This window comes from Daldinia vernicosa, assembly GCF_022497035.1.
Source record: "Daldinia vernicosa strain CBS 139.73 unplaced genomic scaffold F5Y00scaffold_10, whole genome shotgun sequence".
NCBI lineage: Eukaryota > Fungi > Ascomycota > Sordariomycetes > Xylariales > Hypoxylaceae > Daldinia > Daldinia vernicosa.
Window position 1 is genome coordinate 641,734 of NW_025953926.1, and position 26,575 is coordinate 668,308.

The 26,575-nt window shown below is 46.2% G+C and overlaps 8 protein-coding genes across 8 annotated transcripts; 5 read left to right on the forward strand and 3 right to left on the reverse strand.

Annotated features, from left to right (window-relative positions):
* Nucleotides 1–8: 8 nt before the first annotated feature.
* F5Y00DRAFT_12865 (uncharacterized protein) lies at nucleotides 9–6,976 on the reverse strand. Its single transcript, XM_048004173.1, has 2 exons — nucleotides 6,798–6,976; nucleotides 9–6,688 (listed from the first exon to the last, which is right to left on the reverse strand). The coding sequence occupies exons 1-2, from the start codon at nucleotides 6,862–6,864 to the stop codon at nucleotides 210–212; spliced, it is 6,546 nt and encodes a 2,181-aa protein (XP_047867495.1). The 5' UTR covers nucleotides 6,865–6,976; the 3' UTR covers nucleotides 9–209.
* A 1,041-nt stretch (nucleotides 6,977–8,017) lies between these two features.
* On the forward strand, nucleotides 8,018–9,091 carry F5Y00DRAFT_230123 (uncharacterized protein). The gene is made up of 4 exons (XM_048006858.1): nucleotides 8,018–8,507; nucleotides 8,569–8,664; nucleotides 8,730–8,758; nucleotides 8,881–9,091. Exons 1-4 carry the CDS (start codon nucleotides 8,243–8,245, stop codon nucleotides 8,974–8,976), a joined length of 486 nt encoding a protein of 161 aa, XP_047867496.1. The 5' UTR covers nucleotides 8,018–8,242; the 3' UTR covers nucleotides 8,977–9,091.
* Nucleotides 9,092–10,337: 1,246 nt separating this feature from the next.
* Nucleotides 10,338–10,758, forward strand: F5Y00DRAFT_259571 (uncharacterized protein; the record flags this gene model as incomplete). The annotated part of the gene is made up of 4 exons (XM_048010901.1): nucleotides 10,338–10,425; nucleotides 10,482–10,580; nucleotides 10,644–10,672; nucleotides 10,747–10,758. The coding sequence occupies 4 exons, from the start codon at nucleotides 10,338–10,340 to the stop codon at nucleotides 10,756–10,758; spliced, it is 228 nt and encodes a 75-aa protein (XP_047867497.1).
* A 1,032-nt stretch (nucleotides 10,759–11,790) lies between these two features.
* Nucleotides 11,791–14,124, reverse strand: F5Y00DRAFT_267738 (uncharacterized protein; the record flags this gene model as incomplete). The annotated part of the gene is made up of 1 exon (XM_048012118.1): nucleotides 11,791–14,124. One exon carries the CDS (start codon nucleotides 14,122–14,124, stop codon nucleotides 11,791–11,793), a length of 2,334 nt encoding a protein of 777 aa, XP_047867498.1.
* Nucleotides 14,125–15,552: 1,428 nt separating this feature from the next.
* On the reverse strand, nucleotides 15,553–16,561 carry F5Y00DRAFT_259573 (uncharacterized protein; the record flags this gene model as incomplete). The annotated part of the gene is made up of 2 exons (XM_048010902.1): nucleotides 15,553–16,468; nucleotides 16,521–16,561. 2 exons carry the CDS (start codon nucleotides 16,559–16,561, stop codon nucleotides 15,553–15,555), a joined length of 957 nt encoding a protein of 318 aa, XP_047867499.1.
* Nucleotides 16,562–16,768: 207 nt separating this feature from the next.
* On the forward strand, nucleotides 16,769–18,476 carry F5Y00DRAFT_230127 (PLC-like phosphodiesterase). Its single transcript, XM_048006859.1, has 2 exons — nucleotides 16,769–17,283; nucleotides 17,344–18,476. Exons 1-2 carry the CDS (start codon nucleotides 17,090–17,092, stop codon nucleotides 18,311–18,313), a joined length of 1,164 nt encoding a protein of 387 aa, XP_047867500.1. The 5' UTR covers nucleotides 16,769–17,089; the 3' UTR covers nucleotides 18,314–18,476.
* Nucleotides 18,477–18,498: 22 nt separating this feature from the next.
* F5Y00DRAFT_230129 (NAD(P)-binding protein) lies at nucleotides 18,499–20,543 on the forward strand. The gene is made up of 5 exons (XM_048006860.1): nucleotides 18,499–18,779; nucleotides 18,861–18,880; nucleotides 18,943–19,367; nucleotides 19,530–19,557; nucleotides 19,630–20,543. Exons 1-5 carry the CDS (start codon nucleotides 18,595–18,597, stop codon nucleotides 19,923–19,925), a joined length of 954 nt encoding a protein of 317 aa, XP_047867501.1. The 5' UTR covers nucleotides 18,499–18,594; the 3' UTR covers nucleotides 19,926–20,543.
* Nucleotides 20,544–21,132: 589 nt separating this feature from the next.
* On the forward strand, nucleotides 21,133–24,734 carry F5Y00DRAFT_230130 (uncharacterized protein). The gene is made up of 2 exons (XM_048006861.1): nucleotides 21,133–22,638; nucleotides 22,694–24,734. The coding sequence occupies exons 1-2, from the start codon at nucleotides 21,688–21,690 to the stop codon at nucleotides 24,644–24,646; spliced, it is 2,904 nt and encodes a 967-aa protein (XP_047867502.1). The 5' UTR covers nucleotides 21,133–21,687; the 3' UTR covers nucleotides 24,647–24,734.
* The last annotated feature ends 1,841 nt before the right edge of the window (nucleotides 24,735–26,575 follow it).

Genomic DNA, 26,575 nt, shown 5'->3' on the forward strand with positions numbered 1-26,575 from the left:
CTACTACCTCTTTAAACGAAATTATGCATTATTATAAACTTGACTATTACTGTTCGACGCTGCCGAGATCCTAACAAGAAAAGTCTCGCAATGCTTGCAAAAAACTGATGGATATCACTCTCATCAAACGCCCTGATATGCCGCCTTTCCATGCCGTGCACTAAATTTGCGTTGGTTTAATTTACAATGAATTGCTCTCTTTAACAATCCTAGCTTTGGGAAACACCTCTTCCTATCACATCAAGTGCTAGTCGGCCCACGACCAACCACCACCACTCCCCCACCGTGGCGCTTTGCCCTGAGCCATAGCGCTCCAAGATGCCTAGACCATCAATCCAATCCATAATTAACTTGGCCTCGAACGGCTCGACGAACGGCTTCAGCAGCACGCTTGCCGTTTGCGGTGTCAATGGGCCTTTAGTTGCGAGCGCTAAAGTTGTCATGCTGAGATATGTAATCCAGCGGGTCTTGTCGAGATTTCCGAAGAAATCGACCCAGATCGGTATCTCATTTAGAGGTCCCTGTTGGGGTACCCCGACCTGCCCTGCTTGCTGGAGAACTGGCAGATCTTCGTTAAATACGTAGCTCGCCGTAGGTGATAACATTACATTGAAGTGATAGTAACTTTTCGGGAACGTCCGGCCGTCGTAATTGCCTGGCTCAAACCCAAAGGGAATATTAGGGATGTCTGTGGCTTCTGCGCGGATGTGGCCTTGCGCTTGGAGGTTGAAAATCGCCATGATTGTCCCGTCATCTGCAACGTACGGGACAACAAACCCCTCGCCTTTGCGAAAGCTCTCATCTAGTAGTGTTTTGAAATTGGCAGATTGTGCGAATTTCTCGACGGTAGCCGGTTTCTCAAGGTGCTTCGCAAAGACTCCGTGCAGTCGCAAGGACTGACCCAATATCTTCCCTTTGCTTCTTGACGCAACCCTTTCTGATATAAGCTTATCAACTACTTTCTTGAGTAGCTTGTTTGTTTCTGCTTCATTCCCGCCACTTAAACTTAAGAGCTTCGCACGAATCTCCTCGGGCATCTTTGCACCCCGTATTGGGGTTACACACAAAGAGCGAACCCACGACCTCGCTCGACCAGTGATTTCTTCTTCAGCTGAAATATCGTGACTCAAAGGAATTGAAATAGGCTCGCCAGACGTTGCTTCAACTCGCGAGTAGATAGAAGCTAAGTTCTGAAACCAGGTCTCTCTCCAATCCGTAGCTTCGTTGCCTACATCCTCAAGGGAATAGGTCTCTTCTAGATCGCGTCGGGATCCAGGAAGTTCTATCTTGTCGTGCGTCTCTAATTTAGTAGCCCAGATGATTAGAGATTGCCAATCGTAGGAGTCGATGTCGTCGTAATTAAGAGGCTCAACTTCCCCCGCTTCATAAGCCTCTAAAAATGCCGATTGAAATTTTTCCGTCAGAGCATCAATATATGTCTTCCGTTCTCTACTAACTCTAGGCCAGAATTTTCTTAGCGCTGAGTGGGAGAATTTAGGGAAAGCCTTCAGTATTGAGCCAATATCTGCCTTCCTATCGATCCCACCTAGGAGTGTTTTGAATACCACGAACGCGGCTATGACTTCTGTTTCGCCGCTGAGGCCAAGATTATCCTCATTCGGGCGTGGTATGCTCACGCGGCCCCGATGCTGGACAGGTATGGGTCTGAGTGATCGTGTCTTATACTTAACTTCTGCTTGGGGTTCTGGGACTGTTTGTGACTTCCTTGAAGGCTTCTTTACGCTGGGCTTAGCTTGTTCTTTAGGCGGTGATTCAACAAAATGTTCTCTTCTTGGTCTACCCCTGTTGCGATGGATTATCGACAATCCCGCATTTTCATCGTCGGGAGACGCGTTCTTGATCTCTTCCGGTATATTATCCACGGTATACTGGCCTTTGCTGGGCCACTCGAGAGTAATGGGTTTCATATTTGCCTTTGACTCTTCAGATGAGAGGGAAATGAATATATAATCTGGTGCGACCGATCCGTGCAAGAGAATCTGGGACCCTTCAGCTGATTGTTCCCATCTCTCGATTATGCTCACTTCTCGTAGAAACTTTCCGTAGGAGGGGTCTGCCCAAGAATTGAATTGGGACTTCCCTCGGAGAGATTTGATAATATCCCCGGAATTCTGTGGCAAGTTCGCTCGTTGGAACCATCGAGCCTCTGGCATGGCCCCGGCCAATGTGAAGCTCGTGGAGTTTGACTCGAAAAAGCTGACCGGTAGCCAAGGCCAGCAGCCAGTTCGCGTATTCCGAATCGTTTTGCTCTTTGCGAACGTAGTGTTAACCCCTTCAGAGGGGAAGCTGGAGTTTTCTTCCACAATGTCTGCGTGATGTACTTCGGTTAACGATATATCGTCGTCTTCTTCCTCAGATCCTGAATCTTCAGGTACAAACGACGTAGAAATAGAAGGTTTCACAAATCGATCGACTGGGTCTTTCTCGACCCTTTCTGCTACGTCAAGCATCATTTTATCACAATATTCTTCATTTTCACCTCCTGCCGAATCATGGCTCCAAAGAAGTTCGCCAGGTGAGTTAACATTCTTTCTCTTCGGGGGTCCCTCCGTGCCATTAGGCCCGCTAGTGGAAACATGTCTCATAGATACTAACGCGTTTTCGCGGGAAGTTCGAAGTGAAGATAGGATCCTATCAATACTAGGTCGTATGGAGGTAGCCTCTTGGGGCGAAGCTGACCATGCTCCTGTAGCAAAGTCTTGAAGATTGGCGTGTCTCTGGCCCCATTTTTCACCTGGATTCTGCTTTTGGTTCCAAATATATTTCGCAACTTTCGCAGTTGCCCAGTACTCACGTTGCTCGCCTCGTTTCCTCGGCCTGGGCGCTTTCCTGGGCTTATCCATAGTGCTAATATCCACACGAATCTTCTTCGCGGGTGTCACATCCGACAATTCGTCTACTTCGGCGGGCCGCTTTGAGCCGGCTATGTGTGTAGAGGCATCATTGACAACATAAGCTGGGTATTGTAATACCTCAATATCTTCGGTCACACTCGACTTTCCAAATTGCTTTCGAGGTCCGTTAGAAGGCGTGGATTCTCTATATTTCGATGCAAGCGCATCGAAGAGTTCGCTCTCATCCTGAGACAGCGAAAACTCTTCTGGGATATACGGTTCCGGGTGCATTTCTCTCATCTTCTCCTTAACCATGACCACTTTGGGATCAGCAGCTAAATCTGTGATAGTAGGTCCATCTTTCTGCTTCTTAGCAAGTACGCAACATTCTTGAAGCTTGCCATTATCGTCGAGGAAAAAGAAGCGTTGCTGTGATAGTTCACCGGCTTTCTCCATCTTATTTACTACATTCTGACATACCTTCCAGTCGGGGGGCTCGATATCACTGTACTTTTTGACCCAGAGGGATACCATAGCCAAGTACAAAGATCGTTGTCCCGGGAAGACACCGTTGTTCTTGTCAAGAAGATGTTGGATGATACCGGTTGTTCGATCCTTACGTACCGTGCCCACAGTAAGTGTAGATGACTTACGGGACTTTTTCGGAGTCAATTGGTTCGGCAGTGTAGCTTCGTTGGTTAGTTGGCTGTCGCCCATCCCAGCACCCGGAATATTGTTTCTCCCATTGTCATTAAGAGGGTGACTGATGGCGGCCGGCGGGACAGCTGCTTCGGGTATATGATGGTTAATAGGTGTGATCGATTTTAGTGAAGTAGGCCGTAGATTGAAACTAGATGGCGTAGGCTCCCCGTTCCTAGCGTCCGTTTGTTCCGAATGAGGTTGATGGACTGTAGTATAAGACTCGGGTCTCTCAGCTCTAGATTTTCGGTCGCGGTCGCGTGCTAGGGCAGGGTTGCTTTCTTGTTTCTGAGAACTCTCTCGTGTAATAGCACTGGCCTGTCCTTGCCTAATATCGGGTCCGCTAGCTTGAGGCTGTTTCTTGGGTGTAACCTGGAATAACATTTGGTTCGCCTGGTGTATTGGAGCAACCGAGCCGTAAGGGTTGGGCAAAGCTGCTTGGCTATTCTCTCTTCGTTTTCGATGATCAATAACATCATAAGCTTCTATGTCTTTCAATACGATAGAGCTTCCAACATATCCTTGCGCGACTGAACCACTAGTATTCTCACTAGGTACGAGATTCTCACTAAGGCGAATACGTTTAGGAGGTAGCAGGGGCCGGCCGCTTCCAACATCAGAGTTACGCTGTGATGGTTTGCGAGCTAAGTCCGGCAGTCGGAGATCATCGAAGCCCTGGCTCTGCTCCTGGTCATTGGATGCTTGTGACGATATCGTATTGGGGTTTGGTTTTGGCTTCGCAAGTTGCCTGGGAGGTGGCAGCGGGGTTGGGACATAAGCGGGATTGCAAGCAGTACGAGATTTGTTAAGGTGATAGTCCAAGCCGTTCGGGTTCTTCCAACTATTGCCGCACTTATCACACCTAAATATTGTCTTACCGCCACGTTTTGTCGGTTTCGGCTTAGCCTGGTTTGGTTCTGGTTCTGCCAATAAGGTAGAGTTGCCTTCAATCTCAGCTTGTGGTGAGCCTTGCGTCGGATTCGTAGGCAGGGAATCAGGCTGGTTCGAAGAACGTTCACCAGAGTTTGCTGGTTGACTATTATATAAACGTTCCAACCAAGGCTTGAGTGAATTACACTTTAATGTGAGGACGAGCGATTTTTTCCGTCGCCCCTTCTTCTTTCCAGGGGGGTCTAACAAGTTGTCGGGCTCACGATATACACCAGGTGGTCGAGAAATTGGCGGAGGCGGTGCAAGCGGTGCAAGAGAAGCTGGTGACCCTAGGTCAGGGGTAGGCTGTTGTAGAATAGCAGTAGGTACGGGAATAGTCTGGTTCACATTTAGATGTACTCCCTGGTTGTCGTTTGTCATCTCTTCATCTCCCTGAATATCTTCCGGTGGTGGCTCCTCTATTCTAGGCATTTTATTGGGATGTTCTTGCCTATCACCGCTCGTGTCTTTCGTGGGTTCCTCGTGCGAACCTCTCTTCCGCTTCCTACCCTTCTTTGGTCTTGGCGCTAGCAGGGTATCTTGAAGGTGGGAGAGTGAGACAGGTTCTGACGCAAATTTAGATGATTGGGGCTGCGAATACACATAACTAGCTCCCGGAATCATCATATCGTATGGCGAAGTTTGTCCATCCACAATCCGGCCAGTCAAATTTCCTTCTTGGTCATTAGATTTATTCTCGTTGCTGTTGTCGGCAACGGAGTTGCCTGCTTCGCCATCTGCGAAGAATTGGTAGGTCATGGTCTTTCCTATGCGGTTAAGCTGTGAGGTAACGTTAAGGTGCTGTAGATGAGGGGGCTGGGAATTGGGCAATGATAGTGTCCCGGTAAGTGCGGCAATGTACTTGCGGTAACTATGTCCCAATGTCTGGCGGCCGATTTCGAGATTCGAGGACCCCTTGGAGCCAGCTCTCTTGATTATCTCGAACGTTGTGTTGACCATAGGCTTATATGGAGTCCACAAAGATGGTACCAATTGCTCTTTATCTGACGATTTAGTTTGGCGCTCTTGGCTTGATGACTGCTTGGATTTGACTTGACTATGAGGACTGAACTTAACCCCCTTATTATATCGAGCTCGCGACGCTTGCCCTCTTTTTCCTAGTCGCGCCGAGGGGACTCTAATATGAGCACTTGGCGTAGTTCGGAAGACTCTCCACTCCTCAGCCGTCGGTTCTCTGATGAATTTGACACAGTCTTTGAAGAGCTTCTGGCCGTTCGCGAATCTTGCTGCCACAAACGTGACTGCTCCTATGCTGGTAAACCACCGAGACGTCTTCGCTAGGGCTCTCATTTGTGGCACGCGATTAGCATCCAACTTAGTCCGAACATCGCAGTATCTCATAATGCCCCATGCTTTGATGACAGCATTAAATGCTTGTGCAATGGCTATATAATCGAGTCTCTCGCCATTCCAGCTAGCGCTAAACGGAACCGGGCGAAGATCTTTAGTTAGAGTCTCTTTTGATAAGTCAAGCTTCTCGAGATTGAGGCCGTCGCGGTTTTCTTTCGCGTTATCGGCAAAACGAGCAAGCCACAGTTTACTGGAGCGACATCCTCGAAGAATAATAGACTGTTTGATGATGTAGCCCTTTTTTGCTAGAGCGTCCGTGCGCGTGGGGAGAGATCTCTTGTCTTGGCCAGACAATCGGACCAAATCGCCTTGAAGAATACCTTTCTCCCTCACGGATGCAATATCAACGAGTGCTTTCCATTCAAATAGTGGTAGCCGTTTAAGATCTGGGCCATGGCCAGCGATCGTCTTCCATTGTCGTTCATCTGAAACATGAAGACGAGGCCTATACTTCGAAGTAGTTCCTTCCGGCCCTCGGTGGCCCTTTAAAGGGCGCTGACGCTCATTTACTGGAGTCGAAGTTTGATTTTTGGGTATATCAACCACCTCTGCAGGCAAGTCTTCTTCTTCTTCCGGAAGCGCGAGTATCTCCTCTAGCTTGCAGTGGTTGAATTGCCTGTTAGTGCCCACAGAGACGTCTGCCCTTGATACTAGCCATCCCCAGACTTTTGAGCACATGGAAAGATCATAGCTGCGAGCATCCTGGCGGGTCTGTGGCGTATCGCTTGGCTTATGTCCTTCATCGCGATGCTCTGCTGCAGAACTACTGGTCTGTTCTTTAGCACCACTATAAAAAGCGTCTATTCTCTCCAATAATGTAGAAACCGAACATCCTGATGGTTAAATAAGTAAGCTTTGGTTGAGGCTATTAAATAGAGAAGCTCTCAACAAATCCTAATGGGAATCGTCGAGAGACTTAGTAGATTCAAATGTTTTACTCACCTCGAACGCCAGAGAAGGCTATTTCTGTCAGGAGGGACTCGATCAGCTCGTCGAGGCCAATCTCCATCTTGCACGTGGGTATTCAGGCATGGGAAAAAAAGGGAGAAAATGGTGACAGAATTTTAGGCGCTAAAAGGATCGAACCAGTGTGCTTCGGGGATCTGACTTGCAAACGCGCATGAAGTCGTTTCTAAATTGAGAATGGAAGAATGATTTGCAGTGAGGGGAACTTGAAAACTTGGCAGCGAATCCAAGTTGTGGGGCACGCATGTACATAGGTACCTAGGTACCTTAATAAACTTCAACTGCACTTCCAATACGGATTAGTATCAGGTGACTCACAGTTCCAAGTCAAACGGCTTAATATCGGCTAGTTAAACTTTAATTTATTATCTACAAAGCACTTGAAGTTAAAGTAGGTAGACGAAGTTAAAGTCAAGGTCAAGTCCCTCATACATTAGGTATACGTAAGACTTGAGTTACAAGTGAATTTAGTCCCCGTACTCGCGTTACTCAATTTACTGCCTCCTACGGAAGTCCCCATCAAAAGTTTTGTCCATAGGTGCCACCTGACAGCTTTTGATGCAGCTGTCTGGGGCCTGACACCATGCGGCAGCCAAGATTATGAATGTATATAAAACTTTACCTTTTGCAACATATTCAATTTTAGCTTTAAGATAATAATATGTAAAAGTGTAAAAGTGTAATATGGATAGTACATATACTCCATGGCTTACAACTGTTGCCAAGCCCTGTTAAAGTTGGTCAAAGCTGCAGGGGCTGGCCTATGGACAAAACTTTTGATGGGGACTTCCGTAGGTATTTAATAGCACTTACGGCTAAATGGGGATGTTTAACCCAACATGGCTAATAGGCAGCTTTACACACAAATTTATATGTTGTGGTACTAAACATTGATACTTTTTAGTATAGAATTCTTGAATTTTATTTTGATGAATAAGCACCACTTTGGTTAGTACCTATCGTTGAAAAGTTGATCTTTCCATTGATACAACCGCATCAAAGGAATCACTACTAGGATTCGCGGCTGAGTTGGGAGGCCTACTTTCGCAGTGTCACAAGGTAGAACCAAACAGCATGGAAACAACTCCGTTGTTCCGCGAGGAACTCTAACCTATCTAGCGAGCCCATGGCTCGTATATACATGCATGTGATTTGTCCTAGATGTCTCATCTAGAATCCTGACACGCAGTATGGCATCTACGTAACCTACAGGGTCATCTGAGAGATGACTCCAATTCTCACCGGAATGTACTCATATATGCCGTATTCGTAACGTTTAATCGTCTTGTAAATACTCCCAAGACGCGCGGAATTCCCGATATGGCAATTTTGTAGCTTTACAGCAACTGGTTAACACAGATATAACTTTAACTTTATTTGGTGACTTGAAGAAACTCGTCATCTTCTGACTCAAGGCTACAATGTTACATACGAAACATCTTGAGGATCACGATTATAAAGAAGACCTCAAAGACAGCTCGTTGTCGAGTTTTCTTCTCCATCGACATCCAGACACCCAACGCAAAATAAGACATCGAAATCTACGACTACTTCCATCTCCATTGCCACTTCGACGACATCCATCCAAGATGTATCCCAAGACCGCTATCGTTTCCGCTCTTGTGTTCCTCTTCGCCGGTCAGGCCATGAGTGAGGACATGAATCCTATGACCGCCGCCGACCCATGTTCGTTCGCCTTTCCTGAACCCAAAGCTTGATATCAGTCTAACTCACTCATCTATTGCAGACGCTGCCTGCAACTGCCCGGGCAACTGCCTGAAGAGAGAAGGCAACAAATGCAGGTACTATTCTAGTCCTCTCCGCCATATAATCTACCTTGGGCGTAAGTGATACCGAGAAATCGAAATCGAATATTATATTTGACAGTGAACTAATTTTTTATTATAGATTGCCAGAAGGTTAAAGGCACAAAAGTTGTATGTAACTCCCATAGTTATCTTGGTTCACCTCTACCTTCCTTTGAGCAGATGAAGGAAGCTCGTTATCGTTAAAATGCCTCGGCAGTACGGATTTTAATTACTAACTTGCGCAAATGTAGTGCGTTCGTCTTAGCCCAGGCTCTGCCGCGGAGCAAGACGAAATTGATGTAGGCTCTGCCGCTGAGCAGAATGGCACTGAGGAAAATGGTAACTAGGCAATTTGAAGATCTCCGTCGCTACGGATATAAGTTGCTTAGAAAGGAGAGTTAGTAATATAAGGACAGTAATATAAGGACAGTTAGTAATATAAGGCTTTATCGTCGTCAACTACCTAACAGTTTCAAAAGTCATCCATGTTGCCATCGAATTAAAACTAGGATTATAGTCGATTTAAGTAGTTTTCGAGTTCGCGTAAATTCGTAGCGTAGTTGTCAAGTTTATCCCATTAAGGGGCTAAAAAGCTTTTTACATGATCAATTCAGAAGAACCAGTATGTCACATAGCCAATATGCTGATTAGGATGTCAAAGGAGGTTATTGAATTCATGATAATCCAATTAATGGTTTTAAGATCGTAAAAACGACCTATGCATTAGTAACTGGTGTTTTCCTTGGGCACCTGGCAGGGCTGACTACCTATCTAATAGATACTGACCCCTTATACCGCCGGAGGTTTAGACGCCACGGACATCTAAAACCTCTAAGGTATCGGCCTCGATTCCCAACGTTTTTTAATTAGAAAGATTCGCCAGCAAGACTTTCCAATTAGTACTACTCATTGAGGTATTTTAAGTCGGTACATGTGCTAAGACCCGCAAGAGTCTCCAAGCCGTACTACCTCTATCTTACGACTTATTAATTTCAGCTCGCTCCCAATACACATTTGGGATTACGTTTGTCGAACGATCGGTGATCAATAACTTCGCGCATATATTATCTTTTACTTGTCACAGTATATAGTGGATTTAAATGCCCATGAGTGAAATTTTCATAATTAAACTATGTCAGGCTACTAATGCTAGGTATTTGTCTATCCAGTGAGCTAAACAGGTAGAGATCACAATGATGAACTACTTAGAGGCCTTGCAGCCAATGGTGACTTTGAGGTATAAGTAAATTATAGGAGATTCTAGAGCTTTTCCTCCCATAAATTGTCGCTTTCACGCACGGCCCCCATGGTTGATATGATTATTATATTCTACACTAGTAATATTTATTGGTAGCACGAAGATGATATGTCTCATTCCACCGTGTAGCCACATCGTATCATACTACCCCCCTATATCGGTCTTTAGAGCACTCATGACAGGGGAAAGAAATCTGATGAGATGCAGGCGCCTGAAAGTTCATGACAATACAGGCGGTGTGATATTTGAAGAAACGAAAGAAAAATTTGCCTCATAGACTAGGTAGATATGTAAGAGATGCATAGTAAATAATCGAGCTAGGAAGTATAAGAGGACCAAGAGGGACCGGTCCTGTCGACTTCTCTTCTTCACCAACATCTACTCAATTACCCACAAAACATAAAGCTTCAAGACTGCTCCTAGCAATATCACTAGAGATATTTATTCAAGATGTACTTTAGAACCGCCATCGTCTCCGCCATTGCGCTCCTTTTCGCTGGCCAGGCTATGGGCGCCGCTCTCATCGCTACTAACCCAGGTTCGCTTGACCTTTAATGAATTTGAAACCTCGACGCAATATTTAACCTTCCATAGATGCTGCCTGTAACTGCCCAAACAACTGCTCCCATAAGGAGGGCTCTAGTTGCAAGTATTATGCCGGTCCCTCCGACAGTTCCACGGTTGTTCATGGTAGTAAGCAACCCCGAAACATCGAGCTTTATATTAAACGGCTAGGTAGCTAATCCTCCATCACAGAATGCCGCTACCAAAACGCAAGATTGACTGTACGTGGTTCTAGTAATATTTTTCTTTATCGCTTTCGGGATGTATCAGTTTCTAACTTTATCATAATACCTAGTGCGTTCCATAAAGGATCTCCGGCGCTGATCGTCCGGATATATCGACACACAAGCTCGAATCGAGGAATAAAAAACATAGAAAATGGTCGGCAGGGTATTATATGGTATACTCAATTAGCATGGAACGGTCATTACTACAGAAATTCCATTCTCCGCCTGGGATACCTACGTATCATTCAGGCGTTCAAAGCCTGTCGCAAGCTTTAAGTACCTAGGTACCTGTTATTACGAATATAAAACTACCGAATTAACCTCAAGAGCTAAAGTTTTTAGAGTATGCTTCCGGTTTACCCCACGTCGTTATATACAGACACTAAAACGCTCTGCTACAATATATAGGTCATTTACAAGAGATGTTAGTCGTATGAGATCGTCGTCAGCTGCCCTCTAAACACGGACATCCATACTACTACTCAATCTAGGCTAGAACTTTCAGTTATCCCTTTAGCATAATACATCACCCGTGATGTAACAGGTAATAAGCTAGTGAGAAGCTTTTACTTAAAACCCTAACTACGCCACTTGACTACCTAGGTACATCTTAGGTGCCTGGTATCAGGATCCTAAACGTGACGCCCAGAACAAAAAACATGTTTGTATATACGAGCCGTAGGTTCGCTAGACAGGTTTAGAGTTCCTCGCGGAACAACGAAGTTGTTTCCATACTGTTTGGTTCTACCTCGTGACAGGATGCCTCGGGGGGAAATCTTGGGTCTTAGAAATTGCCAAGAGGACCGTTGGTTTATGTCACATGTAGAATAAATGTTAGAAGCAGCGGATTCGCTACCATAAAGTAACAGTGTAGTGGTTGGGGTCTAAGGACGCTTGTCCTATCCTCTTTCGAGGGCTCCTTATATACACTCAATATATATACCGGTGGCTGTAGGCGGGCAGCCCTCTAAGCATTTGTGGGATGAATCAATTAAATATGCGTAAAATAATAGTAGGTTTATGATGGAATGCTCTTATCTGATTGGGGTATTATATAAGGTATTGTGGCTAAATCTCTGGATAGGGGTAATCTAAGCCAAATCCCAATAAACTTATATGAAATTATTTTCTGATATGCTCATGGAACTAGCGGTTTTAAACTGCCTTGGTGTATTCCCTATGCCAGTGTAACCAACTGTGCTTGAGGTATGCACGGAGTGAGAGGTAGAAATTACGTCGGTACCAGTAACAACGGACAATCCACGGGATTCTCGATACTGAATTTTATCTGATCCTAGGGGGTTAGTATGCCTAGCTCTTCTGGGCACTGGGTTTACGGTAGATGAGTAATGCTCAGAAATCCGATTTGGTGACCGGGTGGCGATAGGATGTGTATCTGTCGATTCCGTTTGTTGTGATATAATGGGGGGGTTGCTTATCTTCTTAGAGATATACTGGCCTATTAAACTTCTAAGCGATTGAGAAGCTTTAGCTGGAATACTCGGGTCGCGTTGTGCTCTCATCCGCTCCCTTTCTAACCCAGAAGTGGTCAGAGAAACGGGCAAAGGATGAGTTGTTAAGTGGTTGCCTTGGGCTGAGTTATCCATTGCCCCTATCCATGTTGTCAGATCTAATACAAGGTTTGTCCCAGTGCCGGGAGTTGAAACTATGTTATCAACGTTTGCCATATTTGGAGACACCGGGACGATATGTGCTTCTAGGCTGACGCTGAAAATGGGTTGGCCATCAAGCCAGTCACCAGGATTTCGGAATCGACCATTTATGTTAAATTCACAGGTTTGTGTTTTGTGCTCCCAAGTAGCATTGGCAACGAAATGGATATTCTCAAATCGTTCTTGACTTGCCGATCGACATATTCTATCAAGATATCCTCGTCTTGTTTCTAGATGCGATGGCGCCAGTTTCGAACCAGGCTCAACTAAACACAGCCAAGGCTTTTCCATGTGATCGAGCCCCAAAACCAGAACAACCACCTTGGTCTGTTGCTCAATTATCTGATAAGTCACACAAGCTAAAGGGAATCTAGCTCCTTGTGTCATTAAAAGATCACGTTCTTCACACCAGAGAAAGCCCGGCGAGACCTTAGTCCTTTCTAGTTGCCTAGCCTTCATTGTCCCGTTTTTGTCGTAGATAAATTTAGGGATCCGTATGGAATTTCGATGGAGGACACGGAGGCAGTCTTGAAGGTGAGATATTTTATGCGTAGCAAAAATGTCGTCCTGGCTCGGAAGAGGAGCTTGCTCCGTGGGCAAATAAATCGTGTTCGTGACATTTGTTCTGGCATAAATGTCTCCCCCGACCCATCTCATATGGATTCCCAATGGGCAAGAAGGAGTCTCATCGTAACAATAAAGAGGCATTGCAAATAGGGAATCTGGTCCTGTCCCCCACAGAGCGGTAGTGAATTTGAGGCCTTTACTGGTAACTGTAATTTCATCATTGTACATGACGTTTTGTGTAGGTTTGATGTTGTTGGCTGATGCAAATTCGCGTGGGTGGCAGGCGAAGATCCCATGGAGGGCCTGGTGGAATTTGAAGACACGATCGTCATGTTCAATATCATCACCGCCATTGATATCGTTGTACGTCAATAGATTGTCAGGGTCGCACTTATTAAGATCCCCTACTACCCAAGCGAATAGGGTCAGATCACTGGTTTGCTTGACGATCTCTTCTTGAAGCCGGATAAATGCCTTCTCCCCTTCTCCATACTTCGGGTACATGTGATTAATACCGAATAATCCTATTAGACAATACGCCATGTCTTCCTTTTTGGCCGTTTTCCTTTTAGCTGCCCATGACATCTTCTGACAAGCTGGAATAGAAGATAAGTGGCGTTTGATTCGATTGCTATCGTTTAGTTTCAGAAGATACCTCTCGATCCCTGAAATCTTAGAGATCGTACCGCTAAGGTCTGTGGCTATATCGTATGCATCTTCAATTCTATACCCATTCCGGCTCCCACAGTACCGCCAACTCTTATTATAAAATAGGACTTGGGATGGGGCAATTAGCTCCTGCAATGTCCACCCTCTTTCAAACCACGATGAAGGTCCAAGTTCGGTCCTATCCATATCGTTCAAGTACGCAATGCAGACCTGTGACTGTGCATACCATTGATACATAGAGCTGATTGCTTCCGAGAGTTCTGATGCATCCCTTTTATTGATGCAGCAGTTGTCGATCCATATCCATCTGATGTTGAGCCCCCAGGCGATATCCCTAGCCTTCTCGACTTTCGCCCAGCTCCGTGCTTTGCCTTGTGTGATGTTGTTTAACCGCGCCAGAAAATCATGATAAGTCACCTCTTCTGGATTCCCGCCTGCATCATTGAACCACCTGTGTGATAAAATAGCATACCCAGGCAAATTGCAAAGGTCAAATTCGTGGAACTTCCATTCACCGCAATGGATGAGGCGGATCATGATGACGGCAAGTCAACTGCCCTCCCACATGCGCCTGTCATAAAATTGATCTTGATACCAATGTTAATCTATTTGATTCAGGTCCAGGAGTAAATTTAGCATAAATAGTGGTTATATGATTATAGAAAAGATGACGATAAATTCAAATTAGTGAGCGCTGTGTCCTTCCATGAGGAGTTCGGAAAGCCTCGCGGCTTATTACATGCATAAGCACACAAGACACAGCCCCCAGAGTTCGCCATGGTAATTGGTTGGGCTTTCTTCAGAGCCATCGAGGACGATTGGTCCGATAGATGAAGACCTGCTGTTTCAAAGACTCGATAATACTTATCCTCCGCTAGTTAGCAGGCGGGTATAAGGGCACCATCCCCCCCCCAACCCCCAATGTACATATTACAAGTTAGGCCCTGTCAGATATTCTACCTGTCCGATATAAAACATAATAGAATAAAATCTATTACCAAATAAACTTTTAGTGGTATAGCGGTTTATTCTACAAGCTCCTGCCTCTCAATCCATGCATCATGGTCGATGAAAAATTCCCATTCAAGTTTATGCCCTTAGCCTTATAACCCTATACGTACATAGTCAGCGTTGAACGCCTCTTTTTTGGACTCTCAAGGCAACGAAGTCGCCTAGTAATGAATTATTAAAGAGCTCCATTAATATCCCGTAAATCATTATAGTTTATGTGCTTGATAGATTCGCGGGAAATTCGAATACCGTTAGAACATGTTTCGATAGAATGTGTCCAAGTAGCTACTATTCTCGCTTGATACGCTTTGGGGCTTGCAATTTGAATAGTGCTGTTTCGGTATTATTTAGCTAGGTCCCCAGCATCATTGACAACAGTAGCCCTCTGGGGATACCTCGCAATTTTCCAACACGCTAATTGACCTTGGTTGAGTCGTGTAATACTCGGACCGGCCTCCCTCGGTAGGCGGTGCCGTGAAGTGGTGTGCATATAGGTCAACGTAATCGGCGAGGTACGCTGCGCTGTACGTATTAACTTTACCACTATACCGTTGATCCTCTTCGCGGTAGTTAATCGCCAATGAGGTAACGAGATCAGCTACTACTAAATAAAAGGATCTAGGTGACGAGACTCTTGTATTGAGAGAGCGAAGTCTTGTTATTCCTTGTAGGTGCTTTTAAGCAACTAGTCTCTGCTAGACTCCCGCGTAATTTCTTGCTTCACGTATGACAGTCAACAGTCAATCTGAGGTTACCGCTAGTGTATCCTTTCCGCGAATTTGAGATACTCAGGTTATCAAGTAACATCTGATGACTAGGCGGCCGATTGCTACCCACACGACAAGTGGTATTCTACGCAATACCCTAGCTGGAACTTCATTCGCAATAATATCACAAATCCTCATGACTTTAGGGTATCTATGTTGTCCAAAGCCGATATAAGACACTCTAATATTAGGTCGTATGTAAGGATGGTCGTTTCTCGCTCATCAACTTCCGGTAGGAGGCGACAATATCGTCTCTTACAGTTTGTAATTCCTCTCTTCGTCTTAAGCTTCCCGCAGCCTTCGGAATACCGCCGACCTCGACCGTTGCGCCTCTAACGGTCATCTTCCTCTGTGGCTTGACGGTAAGCTCCGGGGGCGCCTGAACGACATCGTGCAAGCCAGCTCTCGTCTCGCCGCGTTTCTTCTTCAATACTTCCCATGGGTCCTCTTCGTCGCCAGCAGCCTCGCCCAGATACTTTGCCCTCTTCCCCTTCTTTTTCTTCTTACCGCCACTCTGTGAGTCGAGTTTCCACGTAACACCTGATTCTTCATCTTCTAGTTCTTTCTCTGCTAAGAGTTCCAGTTCTTCTTCTCTCTTTTCCTTAATCTTCCGATCTTCTTCTCGCCACTCGTCGTATAACTTGTGCATCTTCTTTTCCTTCTTGGTCTTCCATACTTTTAGGCCCAGGGGATCTTTGCCATTCCTAACCGAATTATTGATCAAACCACTGACAGGAAGCGCAGCATCTACTCGAGCAGCAAAATCCGACATACGCTCGCCAGGCTGGATTTTAGGAAGTTGTTTTTCTGCCTTTGTTTCTGTCTTGCTTTCGGCCTCGGTATTTGTTACAGCCTCGGCTTTCCTCTTTTTGCTTTTTTTAGATGGTTCATCGCCATTATCTAATCCAGACCGCGGTTTCTTGCCTCCAGCAAAGGCCATCAGCCTTTTGAACGCTCGAGGCGCATCATCTTTCTGTTTCGTATCTCGCTTGCGCTTTTGGCCCTTCCCAGGTTGGCCTTGGGCCTGCTTCCCTGTATCATTTTTCTGCGATTTGGACGTTACTGGTAGAGGCTTTGCAATCTGCGAAGGAGGTAGATCGTATCTAGGTATAGAAGTTAGCTAGCCTAGAGTCAACACGGCAGGATATTACTTACGTAGAAGGGTCTTTTTCCCTGCGTGTATGTTTGTGCGGCATCTTGATCTAAATTGTGATCTCCGAAGAAGTCAATGAAGTTGGGAGACCGGCGATAAATTTGGAAGCTCCAAAATTTTTGAGTACGTTACTTAACCCCACATTTTAAGCTTGAGACTTGTACAGTTTAGCTTTCTCTAGTGTAGCACATACGCCCCACCTATATTAGATAAGATCAGGTACCAACTCTAAGTAAACTGGCCGCCAAGTCCGAATCACCCATGAACCTCAATAGACTTATATTAGGTATTCTGAACCTATTGCCATAGATATATCTTGCTTGACGAATATACCTCCTCGACATACATACTCGACTATTCTGTCTCCAATTAAGTAAACTCGATGTAACGTATCCTTCATTGCTTTCCAACTGACGTCAGAGACGTATTACCGAGTACAAAGAGTACCTAGAATCATCGAGTCAAACAGACAATTGAAGTAATTGCCGACTCAAAAAATTTCGTCTTTCCCACCTGGGTAGAATAAACAAGCCACGCCCGTTCTGATAATATAAGCACTACGCACTCCCAAATGAAGTTACCCTTAAGTAACCTCTGGAACCGGCAACGTCCTCATGACTATCTACCTGTCGAAGAATCCGAAGAGAATGAGAACCCTACTGCGGCAAGGATAGGCCCAGTGGATAAAATAGTGCAATCGGACCCGAAAAGGCAACGTTGGCAAAGCTATCTCACATGCGGTAGCATTTGGGGGTTGGTCATATTGTAGGCGTCGTTATCAGAACGTAGACCACATCAATTCGTACAACTAACCTAAAAATATAGGGCTTCTTTCTTACTCATAAGCCTACTCCTCTCTATCGCTAGGAGTCTATGGGGTCTGGAAGATGACCCAGATAAAATTTTCGCGAACTGGGGCAAGCCGGGTACGGGGACAGAAGGATTGGCCTGGTATCCTACAGATTTTCTCCGCGATGTTGTTCCGATTCGATGTCACTCGCATAACGACTACTGGCGCAAGGTGCCTCTCTTCTCGGCCCTACACGCTGGCTGTATCGGGGTCGAAGCAGATGTTTGGCTTCTTGATGACGATCCGGAACTCTACGTTGGGCATGATGAAGCAGCTTTAACTCCAAATCGCACCTTTACGTCCCTCTACATAAATCCTCTAGTGGACCTACTCAATCGCACGAACCCACAAACACAATTCTATAACGAGACACGTCGGGGTGTTTTCGATTACGACCCGGAACAGACAGTAATTCTTCTTGTGGACTTGAAGACTGACGGGGCTAAAACTTGGCCACATGTATTAGCACAGCTCGAACCCTTGAGGTCGAGAGGCTGGCTAACTTCCTTTGACAATGGGGTTGTCCATCAGCGCCAAGTAACCGTTGTTGGGACAGGAAATACACCGTTAGACCTACTCGCAAAAAATGCGACGTATAGAGATGCATTCTTCGATGCCCCCCTAACAGATATGTGGGAGGACCCGGATGCCTCGGACACGAAGTCTACCGAAGTTCCTATCTACAATGACTCTAATTCGTTTTATGCGAGCACGAGCTTTGCAGATACTATAGGGATCGTCCTAGGTGGTTTCAGTGAAAAACAACTTCGTACGATCCGCGGCCAGATTAAGGGTGCTCATCGCAGGGGACTAAAGGTTCGATACTGGGATACGCCTAGCTGGCCAGTTGGTATCAGAAACAAAGTCTGGCGCACATTGATGGAAGAGGGCGCAGACATCCTGAATGTGGATGATTTGAGGGGAGCTTCGAAATTAAACTGGTAATTGGGTCTTGTTATAGAGAAGAAGGATCAATACCTCCAACGCGTTCGTACCTAAGTAGTCTTAAGACAAATGAGAGATGAAGCTAGTAGTATTAAAACTCTATAATGGCCCCACTCTACAGGGTAGTAGAGCTATCGGTGACCCCACCCCCGCTATTACAATGACATTCTGCATCTCAAATCAGAGCTACCCCTCCAAGCTTCTTTTGTGCTGTTAACGTTAAAGTACTAGCCTAAACTTATACTCGTCTCCTCAACTACCAAAAGACCTACTAATCAGAGATGTCCGATAAAACCGCATTAGTCACTGGAGCCACCGGCCTACTAGGTAGACAGGTTGTAAGGGCCTTCGAAAGAGGCAAGTGGAACGTTAAAGGGACAGGCTTCTCTCGCGCCGACGGGTCTTCGATCCTCAAGGTCGACCTTGTGAATGCAGAGCAAGTAGAGGCTACCCTTGACAGTGTTAAGTATATAATACCTACCTACCTTATCGATATTGCCATCCATTCATAAGAGTATAATTGCTAACGTTGCCTTCTCTTTCCAAGGCCACAAGTTGTAGTTCACTGTCAGTTGTAACCCATTCTCACTCACTCACCCATGGATTCGCGCAAAACTAACGCTAGCTAGGCGCTGCGAATCGATTCCCCGACAAGTGTGACAATGACCCCGAGGGAACACGCGCCCTAAACGTCGAAGCTACCAGGAAACTTGCTTCTCTGTGCGCGGCGCGCGGTATCTTCCTAATCTATATATCCACCGACTATGTCTTCCCGGGCAAGCCTGGAGAGGCACCGTACGAGGCGGATGCAAAGCCGCAGCCTACCAACTTATACGGGCAGACAAAGCTAGATGGGGAGCAAGTTGTACTAGAGGAGTATCAGCGCGCTGGCAAGGCAGGTCTTGGTGTTGTCCTACGTGTTCCCGTATTATACGGCGATGCCGAGGTGCCATCTGAGAGCGCTGTGAATGTGCTTATGGAATCCGTCTGGAAAGCACAAGAACCAGGTGCCAAGATTAAGATGGACCACTGGGCTCTACGTTACCCTACCAATGGTAAGCTTGAAACATTGTGTCTTCGAAATTATTTTCGCATATATTCTTCTCTCAATGGACGCTAACATGTTCGCAGTACGTTGTAATATCGTTTGCCGCTGTTTTATCCCTTCCACAAATGCACACTTGAAATAATTATGTGTGATACTGACACGTAGTAGACTGAAGACGTAGGACGGGTGTGCTACGGTATGTTTTCTTCGCATTGAACGCTATTTTCTACATTTAGTTCGCTTGTTCCTCGCTAACACCTGGAAATAGATGTTTCACAGAAATATCTAAGCACGGATGATCCATCCAAGTTGCCTTATATCCTACAATTCTCTTCGGAGAGCAAGTATACCAAGTATGAGATCTGCCAGCTCTTCGGCGAAATCATGGGTCTATCGATTGCAGCCATCGAGCCCAATACTGAGGGGAATGACCCGAATGCTTCAGTCCAGAGGCCATACGACTGCCACCTCAGCACAAAAGCGCTCAAAGATATCGGTATTGACGTGGCCACTCAAGATTTTACCGGTTGGTGGAGGTGGAGTGTTAAAGCATTTAGGAAATGAGAGATCTAAGATGTTTGCTTAGTGGTATTACGAATTCTATCTGTAAGGGAGCCAAGCATTTGCTCCCCGAGTTCTGGCCAAAGCTATAATTACCTACCTACTTAACTTAAAACCACGAAATCATCGGGTTCTACGAAAATCAATACGATGTTCCTTACACATTGTACATCAATTATAGATGTGTTAGATGTGCTCTATTCCGACACGAGACACTTTTTCGTCTAAGAACCCAACATAATGGAACCTCGTATCAATTCAACGATCATCCTTACCTACCTAGGAGTTGATGTCAATAATAAACTCTACGGGCTTCCGCCCGAAATATAGAGTATCGGAGAGCAGATTACCTATTTTTGGCTTTGGACCCTCAGCTGAATGCAGTATTAACGGTGTTGTTAGCCAGCCCCATTAGCATTTTGCATGGAAACCAATTTTGCTTGTGCCTGCGCGCATCTTGCATATATGCAGACCCTCTTTAAGACCTGATATTTCCTGCAAACCACGCGTACGAAATGGGGGTAAGTCATGGTAATGGTAACATTGAAGTGGGCGGAGTTTCGGAATAGTTGACTATTTGGTATAAATAATTATGAAGTATATGGACTGTATAATAGCAACTTCGTGTAGCCTTTTTGTCTTACTTGATTATCGTGCCTGCCACATGTCGATTTTAAAGATGCCACATGCATTCCGACCTGCTTGGACCAAAGACAAGCGCATTATGTAAAGACAGTAGGTGGAACCAATTATCGGCCGGTACCAAAGTTGAGAATTTGGCTTTTCTGTGCCTGACGAGCACAGGCCTTCATTGGTCCTTGGTCGTCCAAAGTACGCTAGGTTAGTCTAGTGGATCGTTGACGCGATGCGGGATCCCCTGCATTTTAATGACATGAAATGGCCCTTGCATGGAAACCTTAGTGTATACTGCCTAGCTGGAAAGTTACCGAAGCCAAGATTACCTAACTTGGATTAGTACGATTAGTGCATATGTAGCTTCTTTTATTTATTTATTTTTTGCTGCTCGTCATGCCAGTAGCCAAACTACAATCATGCACCAGCCAATTAACCAGCCGAATATTATTCGCGATAATTGAGATTTAATACTCCACATGTTTAGACCCGATATGGACATGGCCCGGTAGATACCCCTTGCTCTTCCTCTCCTACCAATAACAATTAGAGTTGATTACTCGGCAATCTGCCAAATTTGATCAATTGCTTTGATTGAGAATCCTTCCATTTTACCTTTTTAGCGGCAGGATCATCCCCGTACGTCAAATGATATGATTGATGGTGACAAGCGCGTAGTATATGGAGATTACAGCGCTATCTCTATCTTCAGTTAAACCCCCAAGACATACGCTTCACTGCACTATTCCGATCATCATGGATGGGAGAAAGTAGACGGAAAAGGAGCAAACACCCTAGCCTTCACCTCGTGCTAGGTGCCGTTTCTGCCGTTTCTATACCTACCAACTACTACCATGCGCCGTCACCTTCATTTGCGACAAACCGTCTACATAGATTTGTACTTGAACATTGCGCTTTGAAGCCAAGGTTGTTCTGGGTACGATCTGTTAGTGAGCACTCTGCGCTCCCTGCACACTTCGCTAGACATCCAGACATCGTCATTATCTTGTCCTAGACTCCTAGTGTACAAACTAGCTGGCTAGTGGGTTTTAGCGGCACAGATTTCTCCTTGTTATGTGCCTGTTGATCATTTATCTTTAGGCGATTTGGTTCCACAAACATCCCTGGCACGATGTCGACAGGGTCCGAGACGCTCACTTTACCAAGTGGCTCGTCACCGCCCAACTTCTCTCGTCTAGATTTCCCCTTCAAAAATAGACTCAATTGGCGAGCCCCAAGTCTAAGAGACAGAAGCCTTCCATTAACCGCAAACACAGTAGACAAAATGACATCTCAACGTGGTCGTCGCGAAAGCAGCGAGCAGTACCAGACTACCACATCTGGGAGTACTATTGCTCGATCCATGTCTCGCTACCGTAGACGGGCAGGTAATAGCGTTACTGTCAACGTCGATGCAACCCAAAAAATTAATTCCGATCCACCACCCCCATGGGAACCTCCGATAGCCCCCCCTGTGCCTACTATACCACGTCGGTTAAGGACCGCCAGCATGACACAAAAGGGGAGTGATGCCCCGGCTACCGCGCTCGATTCTCCTCCGCGACATCAGGTGCGCCATACTGAGAGCACGCGAAGCCGTACGCTGCGTCGAAGTATGACAGATCAGTATCAGAGCCGTCCCAGCACGGCGAAAAGCGCAAAGGGCGAAGAGAGCGGGTGGCGGAGGCTTGCTAGTCGAGATGGGCGACGGAACAGGCTAAACAGCGGGGAGGATGACGAGGCGTTGAGGCGAGAAGTCGCACGCTTAGAGGCCGAAAACCATCGACTATTAATCGAGCAGAAGAGAAAAGACCTCCAAAGGTTAGAAGTGGAGTTGGCGAACAGTCCAAGGCCATCGTTTCAAGCGCATTCGCCCAAGCCGAGAAGTCCTGTAATTGAAAAGTTCGTCCTTTTGACCAAGGGGCGGAAAAGCAGGGATGGATTATCTCCTGGCCTTTCTCCAACGTCCTCAACCACCAGTGTCGAGCCTATAAAGACTCAACCAACCGGAATAGAGCCTGGCGGGAGAGGCATTGTGCCACAGACGGATGCGCCTCACTCTGCGATCAACGCTGGAGATAGAGTAAGTGCAAATTATGGCTTGACGCAACCTGCGATATGTGTTAATATGATATTAGAATGTTGCGGTACGCTATAGACAGCATACTTTCAGTGTGGAGGTCACCCCCGAAACGACTGCGGACGATATAATAGCCTACGCCCTTAAGATGATGGGCTCCAGCGATATTAATCCGTCGAATTACGTCGTTAAGGAAACTTATAGCGTACTAGGTCTTGAGCGCCGTTTGCGACGCTACGAGCATATTCGAGATGTCATGAATTCTTGGGATCGAGATACCCAGAACCAATTGACGGTAGCATTATCCGAATCCGAACAACAGGGTCAGGAGTTGGACATCGACTCAGTTCCAAGCCTCGACGAGCCACCGCAAGGTTTCCAATTATACATGTACCACTCAAACCGTCCCGGGAAGTGGAACAAGAGATGGATCACCCTTCTCGAGAATGGACAGATAATCTGTGCCAAGAAGCCGAACGCTAGCTCAACCGACAAGGATACCACGAGCCTATGTCGCTTATCCGACTACGATATCTATACACCTACCGAGTCTCAGATGCGGAGGCATATCAAGCCGCCCAAGCGATATTGCTTCGCGGTGAAGAGTCAACAGAAGACCAATGTCTTTATGAATACCGAGAACTATGTCCAGTATTTCTGTACGGAAGACCCTAAAATTGCGGCCCAGTTTAGGGAAAAGGTACAGGGTTGGCGCAGCTGGTACCTCGTGGATCGTAGGCCAGCAGCCCCGAAACCATTGAGGAAAATCTCGATCAGGAAGACGGACGACAAGCCGCCTCAAATCACATCCCCTTCGGTCGCTCAGGCTCCAAAGAAGTCGGCAAATGTTGCTTCGATCAATGGCCACCGTCTTCAAGTGTCAGTTGATGAAACACCTTATGCGATCGGCCAATTTGAGCCGCTTCTCGACATGAAGCGCTTTGATAAGCGATTATCTCAATTCGGACAGGATTTCTTACCATCTGTGCCAGATGTATCGACCATGCCAAAAGATATTACTTCCCATCATCTCAATTCCGATGCGACGACCGAAAATATAGGCAGAAACAACAAGAACGAGCGGAAATTGATAGACAGAATCAATACGACAATTGACGATGGGTTCACCGGCAACGGCTTGCTTGGTGAAGGGTATGAAGAGAGAAGACATGCCCATGTAGAAACAGATCAGCCAGAGCGAGGTCGGCAAAGACACAGAAATGATGGGTTTACGGAGGGCCCTTCGCTGTTGAATCGGAAGTCCGAAGCGGAGACGCCGATTGAAAACCCAGGATCTCCTTGGTTCCCATCAGCTCTTGAGCATTCTGCAAGACAGCGCAGTGTCGGTTCTGTCTCCTCTTCCACACGCCCGAGTACCTCTGCGGGTGTCGTCCGCACGCCTACACATACCCATACGCATACCCACACACGAAGACCCTCTCTTTCATCATCACGACCTCCACCCCTCCCTTCAAGCAGTAAGCCTCTAGTACACGAACACCCGCATCCCCTTAGCTCACAACCGATTGGAATTTCCCACTCGAACCGTCGTGATCGGCCGAAACCACTAGTCGACTTGGAAGACAACACCTTCCAAGAGGCACCACAGTGGGCGAAGAAAAATACTGGCCATGGCGTCAAAGCTCCTGCCGGCACGGCGCATCTGGTCGACCTTATTACTGTCTCGAACCCAAGCAAGCAGAGCGGGGAACCCGAAATCCCGCCGCGAAGTGCCCTCCGCCGCCCTTCCCACACAGCCCCCCTCCCGAGCCTTTCCCGGACTAGGAGCAAAACTCAAGGCGCACCTCCCCCAAGAACTCCGGTAGGGGGAAACGTTCCCCCTGTCCCGCCTCTACTTGGACGCGGTGGTGATCGGGAGCAATTCAAGTTAAACCCACCGCCACGAAGCAGAGATCGGGAACGGGAAAGAGAACGAACAAGGGAGAAAGAACGCGAGTATAACTCGTACAATTCCGTACCCGGCAGGACAGGCACTCTGAAAGTGGTATAATGACATATTTATGAAACTACCTACCTATATATTACACTATCTAATCCTTAATACCGCGCCGAACGTCGCCTATTTACTTTGTCAAACTAACGGCTGGGGGGTACTTTGTTACCTACATCTTCTTATATACCTCCTATTTCAAGATCATCTCTCACAAAAGCGGCGGAGTTCCGGGGACATTTAATCATGGAGAGCGAGCGAGCAGTCATGAAGATAACATCATGGAAAGCGAGGCGAAGCGAGGAAATGTGCTTTTTTGGACTTTTTTCACGGATCAATATGTTGGAATCTGTTTAAGATGAGATATGGATATCAATATAGTGCCTGTGTTTCTTGCATGGTTAATACTGTTTTTAGGAGGAGGGGTCGAGGTCGATAGATGTCTTGCCTACTTACCTACCTTACCTATATAGCTGGCCCGCGTGTCTAGACTAGATACCTCTTTTGTAATACTCTGCATCTGAAACGGATGCTTTCGATTAGATGCTGTATAATGAAAATCCCTCTTAGGGGTTTACTTAGGTATTCTATTGGAGTTGATTGTTATGTGATATGTTCTTTACTCCCCTGGCCGTTTGCCCAGCTCACTTTAGGCAATGGTTCCCACAACACAGACATGGATAGCTTCACGTGTATTATGAGCCACAACTATTCTTCTATCTACCATGGTTGTGTATGCGGCAGGAAATACTCTTGGGCGTTTCAGGGAACTCGGCTACGGGCCGCCCCGCCGTCCTGTTCGCAGTAGGTAAACGAAGCCAGCAAGGTCGACCTGATTTCTACGGGAGGTTTCCTCGGGATATTCTGTACTAAGTACTAAGATACCTTAGGTAGGTAACTCATGATCACCGAAATAGGGCTGATGATCTACAGCGCCAGCACTTTCAACGAAGGTTGGGCTTTTGATCGGTATAAATTTTGTCGAATCAGGGATATCTACTTGGAATAGGTATTTTAAGCCACGATTTAGGTGCAATCCGATAGCTGCGTTCTTGGATGACGTCGAGGGCTCTCATCCCATTTACCTACTCTGGACTGGGGATCAGAACGACTGCGATGTCGTGGAACTCACAGATGCGGCTCAGATCCGAGGTTGCACGTATCTTATAACCCTCTAAAAGGTACCTTTTTTTTTTTTTTTTTTTTTTTTTTTTTTCATAAATCCCACGAATACGGACACTGTGAATCTTATCGGGTCCTGGCATGTATGTCGCTAGAACAACATAAATCCCAAAGTGTAAGACTATCGAAGGAAATACAACTAAACCGGTTGGCGATGCAGTTGACACTTTTACGCTTTAGACTGATTAGATCGCTCCTCGACATAGGGCTGTGCTGTTAAGTTGCTTGACGCGAGTGCCCCGGAGTTCGGACCTACCTATAGGATGTTAGCGAGATTCAGATGCAGTGGGCTTCGTTATATTGGTCTTGGTGAGACGTGAACCCGCGGTTTAAACATTCCAGTCGATCGTCAAGGAGAACAGGCGGTCGTGTACACGCGTCTATCACATTCTCCTTCATTTAACTGTGACTCCTCACGTTTCACGTCGTACGAATAGGACTATCTTTCGCTGTTGGTGAGGCGTGCTGCTTCGGTGTAGCGTAGATAGTTGAAAACGCACTTGTTTCCAGTCACTCGCTAAGTTAGATAGTTTTAAAATAAACATCACATTTAACATTAACATTTAAAGGTTACTAGAAATGGCTGAAAGTCATAAGACGTAAGTAACGTATTATTCGTTGCCAAAAAGGGCGAGCGATCGAGTATGGGTATGTAAACGGTGTCGAACTCGTACATCTTGGATACCCAAATACTGTTCTTAAACCCAATTAGAAATCACCAGCTGGAGGGACATACGACACCGATAAGCAAACGGAATCTTAAGGCGGAGTTAGTCAATAAAAGTTATATTAACCTAGGAGGTAGAC